At 47.3% G+C, this 12,746-nt stretch overlaps 1 protein-coding gene across 3 annotated transcripts in view; it reads right to left on the bottom strand.

The window, feature by feature from the left end:
• The window catches only part of BCAS1 (brain enriched myelin associated protein 1), a 35,728-nt gene that overhangs the window by 8,681 nt on the left and 14,301 nt on the right, over positions 1-12,746 (bottom strand). For 2 of the 3 annotated variants that reach the window (XM_077187297.1, XM_077187299.1), the window contains 5 exons: positions 10,159-10,299; positions 7,796-7,831; positions 7,365-7,565; positions 3,265-3,432; positions 348-416 (listed from right to left, as the gene is read on the bottom strand). In XM_077187297.1, coding sequence (XP_077043412.1) covers positions 348-416; positions 3,265-3,432; positions 7,365-7,565; positions 7,796-7,831; positions 10,159-10,299 — 615 coding nt within the window. The remainder of the gene's footprint in view (positions 1-347; positions 417-3,264; positions 3,433-7,364; positions 7,566-7,795; positions 7,832-10,158; positions 10,300-12,746) is intronic. The other variant, XM_054644703.2, reaches the window with a different exon arrangement.

Genomic DNA, 12,746 nt, shown 5'->3' with positions numbered 1-12,746 from the left:
TTAGTTCCACTGCCTGAGCCAAGGTTCTTCCAGAAAGTCAAAAAGCAGCAAGAGAGAGGAAGAAGACTGAACACAAACCCACTGATTATTTTAAGAAAAGGAACACACCCGGAAAAAGCTTTCTTTTAAAAAAAAATATGATGTTGACTCTTTAAAATCTTGTTTAATATTATGAACAGATAAAAGAAACAGAGAAGTCATGTGTAAATATACGAAGCTCGGTGAGTGTAGCACTTTCCTTTCAGTGACTTTTACATTTCAAGAGGCAGAGCTGTGTGGAAGGAAGTGACAAGAGCCCATCACCAGGGGATGAAGAAGCCCAGGCCAAAAATACAAAATCCACTTACGTGGTGTCTGGGGCCGGGGCCATCTCCCTCTTCCCAACGGGGGCTCCCTCCACCATCACCCTTGCCTGACTAAAACAACAAAGGTCCTGTTTGAGGCCCTCATTCAGGATGGAAACTCCCAGGAATGAAGGCTTGAAGGCACCTCAGCAACTCCACTTTGGAAATGTCCCCATCTCCAGGGTGGCTTTTGCTGGCCCTGCTCTGTGGGATTGTCTCCTGCCAGTCAGGTTTCCCACCAAGGCCTGAGCAGGGATCATTTCAGCCACTAAACAAGAACCTGCTGTCAGCCCTGCTGCTGGAATTTTCTAGGAAAGAGCTTTTCTTTGCTTTCCAGAGCCAAATCTGTCATACAAGTCCTAGTGGGACTTGCCCTCTATTTATCCACCCTACTAAGTGCATGTGCTGTGAATAATTAAAGCCCACTCAGCTTTAGAGGGATGTTTCCATATTTTGTCATCAGCATCCATTTAATCCTGATTTTTGCTTTCCAGTTTATTCCTGCAGCCCTTAAACCTCTAAATAATAATCCTCCTTGCTTCCCACACTTCCCAGCCAGGACAATCCAAGCAGAGCCTGAGGCTGCAGCACTGGAAGGTCACTCAGAGCAAACCTTGACCTGAAATATCTTTTAAGGTAAAAACCCATTTCCATCTAGATTTAAAAGTGAGAAACCCCCGTTTGACCAAACTGAGTAAGTAGGACAAGCTTTGTGAGAATTAGGTTAAGCTTAAGTTACAATTAGTGCTACAAAAGGGAAAACAGCAATGAGCATTTGTGTTTAAAAATGTGATGGAGGTGTTCTCCTGGGTGCCACAGAATGCACAGAGCTCAGCAGCAAAGCGTCAAATAAACTGCAGGATTTCAGAGTGCCCAAGTTTAAATGTCATTTTTCATTGCAGAAGTTCAATGAAAACAATGAAAGGATGTGACTTTGGTTCTAAATTTATCTGGGGCGGAATTGCGGTTTGCTGCAGCTCTGCGCTTGTAACGCGGAGCGCAGCAGCACCAGCCTGGTCCCACAGATGGGCTCGCTGCAACCTGACTTTCCTACAAAACCACAGAAATCAATGCATGGCAGCAGCAGGAGAGAAAATGAAACCACTCCACGACCATTCATGGCTTTTGTGGGAAAACCCTGTCCCTGGAAGGTGCCACTGCCGAGCCTGGCACAGGTTTGTGCTCAGGGAGCTTTATCTGTGCAGGAGCTGCAGGGGAGGAAGCACAGTGAGGTGTGTGCTGGGGACAAACCCCGTCCAGGCTGCACGAGGATGGGCTGTGATAAGATCTGCTCTGCATTTGTGTTTTAGCAAGTCCTCAAATGCCTTTAGGAACAAAAACAAACCTGCTCTAGCAGCAATCAGTGTTACCTTTTCCCCTATAAACACCCCAAACCCAGATAAAAATAGCCCTGCTTTAGCCAACCTCTCTAATCCACCTCGTATTTTTATTGCTATTATTATTTTTAACCAAAAACAGAGTAAAGACCTTGAGGTCTAGACAAAGCTCCCTCTTGCTGCCAGTGAGACGAGGACGAAACAATGCCAAGGATTTCTCTCCAGAGCACTGCTGACCTCTTGTCCTTGCCTCTGGTCACTTGGGCTTGCTGTTGGCCAAGGCTGCCCACAAAGGTTTCTGCAGTGAGCAGGGTGGGTTGGGATGTTTTTAAATGAGGAGGGTGGGGACAGCCAATACACTGCTACATTTTCATCAGTAGTTGTGACAACATAATTATTCTCAATTCTAAATGCTATTTATTGCCTAAGTTTGATTATGTGGGGAAGCAGGGCAGCACAGGGACTGCAGATGATTTGGGAACAATTTTAATTTTCCTCTGGGAAGCAGGAGTAGATTCTACTTTCTGCCTTTCCTCTCTCCCACCTGATGGACCTTTGCAGGAGTGACAGCCTCCTTTCCTTTCACGTGCCACTTCACCTAACCTACATTAACTGTCAAAAAAATCGTGCCACTAAAAATACAGCTCCCCAAAGCCAGTGCAGGAGCACCAGGACACGGCACAGGAACACTGAGAGCGGGAGATGGGTTTGGAGGCGGGGTTGGAGGAGGGCTCCTCCAGGAGCTTCCCACCGGGGGATGCTGCGGTTTCTGAAGAGGAGCATCCCCGGTGTCGCCACCCCTGGAGCTCCCTGGGCCACCTCGGCGGGGAAAGGGCACCCGAGCCCTCAGGACGTTCCGGGAGGAGCCGCGAGAGGGAGATGCAGGACGGGGAATGCGCGGGGGGATGCGGGGAGAAGTCCCAGCCGTGCATCCCTGAGCGTCCCTCATGTCTGAGCATCCCTGAGCGTCCCTGAGGATCCCTGAGCATCCCTGAGCGTCCCTCATCCCTGAGCATCCTTCATCCCTGAGCATCCCTGAGCATCCCTGAGCGTCCCTCATCCCTGAGCATCCTTCATCCCTGAGCATCCCTGAGCATCCCTGAGCGTCCCTCATCCCTGAGCATCCCTGAGCATCCCTGAGCATCCCTGAGCATCCCTGAGCATCCCCCATCCCTGAGCATCCCCCAACCCTGAACATCCCTCATCTCTGAGCATCCCTGAGCGTCCCTGAGCATCCCCCATCCCTGAGCATCCCCCAACCCTGAACATCCCTCATCTCTGAGCATCCCTGAGCATCCCTGAGTGTCCCTCATCCCTGAGCATCCTTCATCCCTGAGAATCCCTGAGAATCCCTGAGCATCCCTGAGCATCCCCCACCCCTGAGCATCCCTCATCCCTGAGCATCCCTGAGCATCCCTGAGCATCCCTGAGCATACCTGAGCATCCCCCATCCCTGAGCATCCCTGAGCATCCCTAAGCCTCCCCCATCCCTGAGCATCCCTGCACCCTCCCAGACAAAGGCAAAGTGTTTTCCCAGCCTGTCCCCAGCTCTCTGAGCTCCAGAAGGACAAAGCTGCTCTTACCAGCTTAAAGAACTTCCTCAGGTTTGCCTTGGGTGTTTTGCTCTCCGCCCCTCTCGGTTTCACCTCGGTGCTTTCTGTGCCCTTGCTCTCGTCCCTGTCGGGAGCCACGGCCTCCAGAGCCACCTCTGCCTTCTCATTGCTCACGGCCTCTGCTTCTTCCGAGGAGTTCTGGGGTTGGGAATCAAGTGGAAGAAACATTCTGACTCAATCCGTGAGGAGTTGGTTCATTTCTTAAAATTTTACAATCAAACAGAGCATAAAAGCATCCTCAGTTTCCCTGTTGTCTTTATGTTGCTTCAGGAATTAGATTAATCCCAAATGGAAGGAAGTAAATAAGTGTTAAAATCCCACCAGTTTATATAAACAAAATAAATAACCTTCCTTGAGTTGCTGGTTCCCAATCACAAGAACCCAGCTTTGATTACAATGTAAGAAGAATGAAAATGAAATCACACACAGCAATGCTGTCCTGAGGAGATGAGGCTCAAGTAAATCCAGTAAATATGAGAAAAATCACACTCAGGAATTTGCACACAAGAGCAGAACTAAGATTGTTTGCAACACACTGTGGGCACTATTAACTGCTGAAACCTGGCCTTGGACACTGCCAGGGATGGGGCAGCCACAGCTCCTCTGGGAATCTGTCAGGACCTCTCCTCTCTCCCAGGGAACAATTCCTTCCCAATATCCCATCTAAACCTCCTCTGTGCCAGTTTGGAGCCGTTCCCCCTGTCCTGTCGCTCGTTTATTCTTATTTGTCACCACATTCTTTTACTTGGACTCTGCCACATTTATTGTGAACAATTATATTTCCTGTTCCCCTTTCCAGCAGTTTTTTCTGTGTGCTGTTGTCATCTCCCTTTCTGAGCAAATAAAACCCCAGTTTATTTAGTCCTTCATGCAGAAGCTATCCATATATTTACTCAGTATTCAATCACACTTTTTAGTTCTGGCATATTTTTAAGTTGCAGGGAATTCCACATTCAAGAAGGGGATTCACCATGGATTTCTACCACAGCAGGAAAGATTTTGCTTTGTTCCTGACTCCTCTTTTGTGGAAGAAACAACATTTTGGGGGTGGAGCAACAGGGAGAAGAATGATAAGGGAATAAATATTCCTTATCCCCTGCTGCCCGAGATGGCTGCAGCACATCCCACTTCCCCGTGGAATTGTACATTTAATTTATATTTATGAACAGCTCGGAGATAATCAATCTATAATAATTTTACTCTGGATCTCTGCCTATGCACACATCCATAGCATCAATTCCCCATCTATTTGCTGGGAGGAAATGATTCAGAGCAGAGTGGAAGCAGTGGCTCAGTAAGGCAGAGCTCAGCTCCTGGGGTCTCTCAACTCCAAGGGGGCAGGTTGGGGTCACTCTGCTGCACCCAAAGCAGTTTTGTCTCTGCAGCTCTGGCTCTGCGGTGGAATTGGTGGCACAACCAACAAAAGCACCCTGGGACCAAATGCCAACCTCCAAAAAGCACTGCCCAGTTAAATTAGGGTTAGGCAGCTATTCAGGGATTGAGCTGTTTCAAGTATCAGGGATTTGTGCACATTTCTTCAGGAAATTTTTCTGCAGGACAAGGGGGAATGGGTTCACACTGAAAGAAGGGAAATTTAGGTTGGATACACAGAGGAAATTCCTCCCTGTGAGGGTGCTGAGCCCTGGCACAGGTGCTCAGAGCAGCTGGGGCTGCCCCTGGACCCCTGGCAGTGCCCAAGGCCAGGCTGGAGCCCCCTGGGACAGGGGGAGGTGTCCCTGGCATGCCAGGGGGGCTCTGCGTGGGCCACTTTAAGGTCCCTCCAACCCAAACCATTCTAGGATTCCATGTTCTGCTTCACCCAGTAATTAACCAGTTGGCTGTTTGTACATCAGCAAAAAGAGCAGGATTTTCCTGCAGTTGCATGGCAAGAGTTGCTTAAAATTCAAGTTTTTAAAGCAAACACATCTGCTTTTAAAGACAGGTCCCAGAGCAGTGTAAATAATGCTGCCTTGATCACCTTCCACCCTGGCCTGGCCTGCTTTGATCAGATAAATGTGAAGCATCATGTTTCTCTGCCCTGATCAGATATCTACAAGGCCTTGGAAGCAGCTTTCCAACACAAATATTGGAAATTGCCCACTGTAATTCCCTATTCGTATTCCTTCTGAAAAAAAAAGAAGAAAAGAAAAAAAGAGAAATGCTGGCCCAGCAAATATTTGAGTAACAGTTCTGAAAATTCTCGTGAAGACTGATCAGGAAATGGGGCAAATACAAAGTGGCTCCCAGCTGAGAAGCTGAATAAGGAATTTTTCATTTTCCCTTTCCATATTTATTCATCTGCAGGCAGAGCAGCAGCATTAACTGCCACGTGTTGACAGGCACTTCATTAGCTGCACTTTGAAGTGAAAGCTCATCAGAAGATGGATATTTAAGAGAGTGCCTGGAAAGAGAAGCTGGAGCTGAATCCTGCATCTATTGAGTGTTGTGGTTGCTGTTTGTGACTTCAAAAGCAAAGTGACTCCTGCCTCTGAATTCTCCACCTATCTGAGCTTGGATTCTCTGTCCTAGCAAAAGGACAGTGCATTAAATGTGCCAGAAAAAGATAAATTCACTCCAGGACACCCCACAGAGTCTTCAAACCAAGCTGAGTTTGAGGCCAACCTGTTGTCTTTTGGTTTTTTGTACATCTCTCCTCTTTCTTTTTTTTTTAATCCTTGATACTTCATTAAGAAATGTCTGAATTCAGACAGAATTTATTGCTGTTTCACACAGCAGCCTGCCAGAGGGCCTCTTCTTTCCCTTCTTTCATCCTGATGTTCAGCACACATCCTGCTTCCCAGCTCTGTTTTCAAATAAGCCAGACTACTCAGAGGAGGAGATTTCTATAGCAATAACAACTACAGAAAAACCTCCCTCTGCCTCTTCTTCCCAACTTTCCTCTCATTCCAAGCACCTGATTCCCTCAGTTCCCCTGGAAATTCAGTCCCAAGTGGCAAATGTTTGAAGCTTTGATTATTTTCAAGCATGTTTACTCTGTAAATATCTAAGCACCTTTGTTTTTTTTTTTTTTTTTAACATAAATAAAATATCCAAACTGCATCTCCAGTGGGAAAACTCAGCTAAAGAAGCTGCAGGAGCAGCAGCCACTCAAGGGCATCTGGGTGTTTGGAAGCAGCAAATTTCTGAGATTTGAGCTTGAGCAGAAGCCCAGAAAAACAGTTATTTAACATCCAGTGACTCAGTAAAGTTTCATACAGCCCTTCTATGAAATGAAATTAAGAATGAATAAACTTCAGCTTATAAACCATAAGGATTGTGGAAACAGGAACTGTGTTTTTAGAGTTAGCCCTAAATTTAGTTAAAATCATTATTTAACCTGAGGAACAATGTGTCTTCCTAAGCAATTGAGACCCCAAATTAAAGCCTGATCTGCTCTGTCACAGATAATTTTCTGCTGGGTAAGAACAGACCCCCCCTGATCCCAGCTTTTCAGATATTTATAGCAAAGAAATGAAACGAGGTTTTTGAGCTTTATCTCTATTAATAATGAATTTTAGTAAAGAACTTTGTGATCTTTGGGGGATATTCAACAGAAGCATTCAATTGAGAGAGGATAACATTCCTGATTCCATAAAACAAGAGAACTATCACAGACATCTTTTATGGAAAATCCTTTCCTTAGGATTTTTCCTCCTGAGAAGCTGAGAGTCCTCAGGAACAAAATGTGAACATTGATTATCTGCTGCTGTGGAATACAACAGGTGCATCTGGGATTTGGCTCATGTGGTTGTTTCTAATTAATGGCCAATCACAGCCCAGCTGGCTCGGACAGAGAGCCGAGCCACAAGCCTTTGTTATCATTCTTTGCTATTCTATTCTTAGCCAGCCTTCTGATGAAACCTTTTCTTCCATTCTTTTAGTGTAGTTTTAATGTAGTATATATAATAAAATAATAAATCAGCCTTCTGAAACATGGAGTCAGAGCCTCGTCTCCTCCCTCACCCAAGAACCCCTGTGAACACGGTCCCAGAGAACTGCCAGGGTAAATTCACTGCTGTTGAACCCGTGGTGGGTTTGGCAGCAATGACCTGCAGCCCCAGCCCCAGTACCTTTTTCCAGAAGAGCTTGCTGAGGGGCAGAGGGGTGGCTGAGCCCTTGTCCTTGCTGCCCTCCCGGGGCTGCTCTGTGCTCACGCCCTGCGGAGGCGCCGCGGCCTCCGGCGCTTTCGGGTTCTGCTTGGGCAGTGCCTCTTGGCAGGGAGGGACGTTTCTGTCTGCTTTTACACAGCTCACAGGAGGCTGCTCAGGGCTCTGGGAACCAAAGGACATGGAGATTGTGAGTGACAAACCCAGCACTCTCAGCCATCATCACCTGGGCAGGTGAGCACCGCCTCTCCCCATTCTCCCCTGCCCTTCCATCCCTGCTTGACACAGCAAAGCCAGAACACAGATAAAGAAATTAAAACACTTAGAGACTGAACATGCCAGTGAGAATTCCCCTTTTCCTGCACTGCACGGATAATTCAACCCCTCCTACTCACTTTGGTGTTGGTTGTCTGCTGGGTTTCTTTTGCAGCCTGCAGGGAAACAAAACACAAAGATGAGTCTGTCTGAGGCAACGGCAGCACTGCAGTTCCACAGGCCAGCAATTGTCTGTGTCACCAATTATTTTATTTTTAGTGAATGTGTGTGCAAGTCCTGGCTCCTGCAGCCATGGAAACTGATCCCTGGAAGAGTGGAGGCTGCTGGAGGGAATGCCAGGTCCCATCCTTGTACCTGCACCAGCCTGGTGCTGCATTCTTTGTGCTTGTAGTTCTCAACTTGTTCTTTAAGAATATGTATATTTATACATGTATTCCCCATATTCACATTCCCATTCAGCTCAGGTAAATCACTACAGAGGATTTAAAGGTATTAACAGATTTTTCTGTGTCTGCAGCTTCCAGTGCTCAGGGACACAGAGCTGGGTGTTTTCCGTGGGAATCTCGCAGCGCCACCAGGGATGTGCTCCCGTCACCTTCCAGCAGGAGGCTCGGATGCCCGGGGTCCAAAACAGCACAGAAAATGCTGGAAAGCCAGGGCACGGAAAAGCCCTGAACTGGAACTCGGGCAGGAGCAAAGAGCAGCTCTGCAGGGCTGGAGGCTGCTTCCACCCAGCCTCTCATGGTTTTGGGCATGAGGTGGCATTTCCTTTAGCACAGCCATTCCGCGATGGGGCTGCTGATTTCATCGGGATACACAAAGCCAGGAGGAGAGAGTTGCATTCCTCCTTGGGACATTGGCTGCATCTCTTACCCCTCACACGGAAGAATGACTTGAGCTGTACAAAAACCCATCCAGCCACAGCCTGGGGCCAGGCTCCGGCAGCCTGGGCAGGCTTTGGGAAGTTCTCCACAGAACAGGTGAGGTATTTTGCAGGGCAGGTGAGATATTTTGCAGGGCAGGTGAGGTATTTTGCAGGAGCCAGGAAGTTTTTTTTGTGGTCAGCTCTGACAAACAACATCCAGAAGAGGAGGTGAGAACAAGGGTGAGGATGCCACGGGCTGGCTTCAGCATTAGTGCTGCGAGTGAGGGATTCACCCTTCTCTTCCGAGGGAAACTTCCATAAATCAGCACAGTTATATGCAAAATTAGCATGGAATGAAGGGCAAACATGCATGGATGGGAAGAGCATCACAAGCTGCTTTAGAGTTAGGATTTTGTAACACAGGAGCCTGAAAAACAATGTTTCTGTTAACTCACAAACTCTTTCAACTTCCATTAAATATTCCAGGCAATTTCCTCACTACAATTTATTGCAAGATTATTGATTGGAATCGAATCTTTAAAAATGCCAGTCAGGTTTGGTTTTTACCAGGAAACCTTAACTCGTTATGAACAAGTAATTAACATTTTAATTTTATTAAGAAACGAAGTTGAGATATCAATTTTAAGGTTTTGGGAAGAACTGCACACTTGAATTCACTTGGAATACAATTATTCCTTCAGTAATATGCAGATGACTTTTTTTTCCCTCAAAAACGAGAGAGTGGAAAGAACATTTTTGGTTTTAAAATGTATTAAAGATTGGCCTATGCCCTTGGTTATAAAGCCCCCTACTCACCAGAAATTCCACGTGGGTGTCTGGAGGGAGAATTAAATACTAATTATGCTCCTCCCCCACTGGAAGGGTCCCTGCTTTTGCATTCTCTGGGCTAAAAAGCTGCAATGCTCTGCTTCCCTGCCATGATCATCTTGAGAGAGTTCAGAAATCTTCAAACACAGAGCTTGAGACCAAAAGTTTTTGGTAATTTCTGGTTTTTAACATAAAAGCTTATGTCCTCTGAAACATCCATTTGCTTGACTGTGCATTTTAAGCTCTTTAAAGTACCCATCAAACTCAGATTTTTTTTTCTACTTCAAATCAGAACTAAAATAAATTAATTTTCTTGGTTGCAGGGAGAAATCCCTATTTCCGCAGGAAATTCCATGTTCCAGCTCCTCTGTGATGTATCAGATGCCCCAAAATGCCAATTTGAGCCAAGTTCTGGTGTACATTAATGACATAAAACCTGACCTGTGGCTGGGCTGAGCTCCCAAACCTCTGTGGTTGGAGGCTTTGGTCACCTCTGCACAGCTCATTGTTTGATTTTGGTTTTTAGTGGCCAGGGGGGTTTAGTCGGTGTTAGTAACTGGCAGGAATTTATTGCTCCAGGGATTGCTCCAGAACCCCGAGGTCACAGAGGGCCCAACGAGAGGAAGGTGCAGCTCAGGATGGTTCCCATGCCCCAGCACAGAAATGCTCCCCCAGGGACCTGCAGAGCTCTGCACATCTGCCCAGATGTTGGGAAAGAGCTCCTCTCTGTGTGCCAGCAGCCAGCTGTGATTTCCCAGGGTTCTGCTGCTCCTGGAGCTCCATACCCACCTTGTGCCTAAAGAGTTTGCTAAAGGTGCCATGGCCCAGCTTGGGGCTCTCTGCCTTCTTTTTCTTGGCTCCTTTGGAGGGGGATTCTGCTGCTGCCTTCGGGCCAGGCTGTCCCCCAGGGCCCTTCTCCGCCTTGGAGCCCTTGTGCACAACAGCAGGTGCAGGTGAGTGTTTACTGCAGACATTTGCTTTATCAAAGACATTATTCCATCATCACACACGTGGGATTAAAGGAAAATATTCCCTCTTAGCTCTGGATAAATTGTGGGTTTTTTCCCTGAGCTGATTTCTCAGCTCTCCTCAGAGTTTCTTTGACATGAGTAGCAAAATAAAAGCCAAGGCAATCCATCTGATTCCAAACTAAACCACAACTTTCCCTCTAAAATCTCCACTAAACTGAAACCTAAACCCCAGAAACATCTGCCTTTCCAAGTCATGAAGAAGCAATTTAGGATTTATAATTTTAAGACATATATAATCTTCGGATTATATATGTTTTAAAATTACATTTTTGGCAAATATATAAATCTTTGGAGGAACATTCAGTCTTTTTATTGCAGCATAATAGGGACTTTAAAATGGTTTATATAATGCATTATTTAGGAAAAGGGCAGTGTGAATATTCATGATATACACTGCCTCAGATATTTCAAGCTTGCATTAATGTCCTTGAAATTAATTAATTAATTTTTTGAGGTCTCAGGCTTTAAAGCAGGAAGATGCCTTTGGTTACCTGGCATGGAGGAGGATGAAGGATTATTCCTTACTAATTCTCACAGCAAAAATGACCCTTTTTCCTGCAAAATTCTTATAATTCCTGAACAGAGAGTGTCACAGGATCAGCTCAGTGTCTGCAACAGGAGGGTGAGGTCAGTGATTGGGGCAGACCTTGTCCAAAGAACCTCCTGGTTTATAGAACTGCCCGAGCAGGTGTGGCCGGGCTCTGAACCAGGGTGAGCACAGAGGAAGGGACAGGAACTGAGGGACAGGAACTGAGGGACAGGCACTGAGGGACAGGCACTGAGGGACAGGAACCGAGGGACAGGCACCGAGGGACAGGCACCGAGGGACAGGCACTGAGGGACAGGAACTGAGGGACAGGCACTGAGGGACAAGAACTGAGGGACAGGAACCAAGGGACAGGCACTGAGGGACAGGCACTGAGGGACAGGAACCAAGGGACAGGCACTGAGGGACAGGAACTGAGGGACAGGCACTGAGGGACAGGCACTGAGGTGATGCCTCAGGTTTGGCTTTTCTATTTTCCACATTCCGTGCTCCTCTAGTGTGTGGGTCTGGGTTCACATGAGGGGATGGTGAGCTCTGTGCAGGGAGCTCTGTGCAGGTGAGCTCTCCTCCCTCAGAGCAGGGACACAAAACAATTCCTTCTCAAATGACCCAAATCTCAGCCCAAGAGCACAAACCCCGTGGGCTGGAGAGAGAAAAACAAGCAGGGTGGGACTGCAGGGGCTAAAGCTGGAATGGGACAATGAACTGCAAGATGCAAATGGAGCAGAACTGATCCCAGGGACAGAGCCCGTGCCCGGCCGTGCATTTTGGGGCCATTTTGGTTCATCTTGGGTGCAGCCCTGGCTGGGCTCTGGTGCTGCCCAAGGTGGATCCATGGAGGAGATGCTTGGAATGAATCCCTGCTTTATTCTGTAGCTCCATCCAGTCTCTGCTGCAGCTCAGCCTGCACAGGGCATCAGAGGGATGGCCACAGCGAGGGTGTGCCCGGCTGCTGGCAGCACACGTGGCCCAGCAGCTGATCAGAGCTGCAGCCAGCACTGATAAGAGCCTGACCCTACAGAAACAGAAAGTTTTCCCCCCAGAGGGTGCTGAGACACTGCCCAGGCTCCCCAGAGATTGTTCCCTGCTCCAAACCTTCCAGAGCTCCAGGAGCACCTGGACAATGCTCTGGGTGGGATTGTTGGGGGACTGTGCAGGGCCAGGGCTGGATGAACCTTTGGATCATTTCCAGCTCCAGGATATTCCATGATTCTATCATTTGAAGGCACAGCAGCCACCCAACAGCCCCGTGGCACTCGGGAAAACTTCACTTAACAAAGCTTTAACTTTAACACACTTCAGTTATTTTTTGGGGGGGAAAAAAAAGGAACATTATTTCCTATCAGCCAAAAAATCTGCAGCCTTTCTACCTGGGAGCTGATAAATTCACCTCCTCAACACATTTCCCCTTTATTGAAGTACAAATGCCATATCAGATAAAGGAATTCCCAATAAAAGAGAACTCCCACTTAATCTCCTGGAAGGAGTTTGCACATCCTGCAAGTCACCCGGGTTTGTTTGCCCTGCCAGGTGTGCCAGCAAACCAAACCCACCCAGAATATCCCTGTCCAAACGGCAGCAGCACCAGCAGTCACCTGGCACAGCTGACACAGGCAGGGAAGGAAATGGGGGTGTTTCCATCCCAATCACATTGTTCACCACCTCTGGGAAGAGCTGCAAGTCTCCCTGAGCCAGGGCAATTCAATAACTGCATTTTCTGCATTGCTTGCAGAAGCTTCACCCTATCTGATGATTTCCCGAGTTATTCAGAATTATTGAGAATAATTTTCAGAGTTACT

Source organism: Agelaius phoeniceus, chromosome 17, assembly GCF_051311805.1.
Source record: "Agelaius phoeniceus isolate bAgePho1 chromosome 17, bAgePho1.hap1, whole genome shotgun sequence".
NCBI classification, from domain to species: Eukaryota; Metazoa; Chordata; class Aves; order Passeriformes; family Icteridae; genus Agelaius; species Agelaius phoeniceus.
The sequence above is the reverse complement of the archived record's forward strand: the minus strand, read 5'-3'. Positions and strand labels throughout refer to the sequence as shown.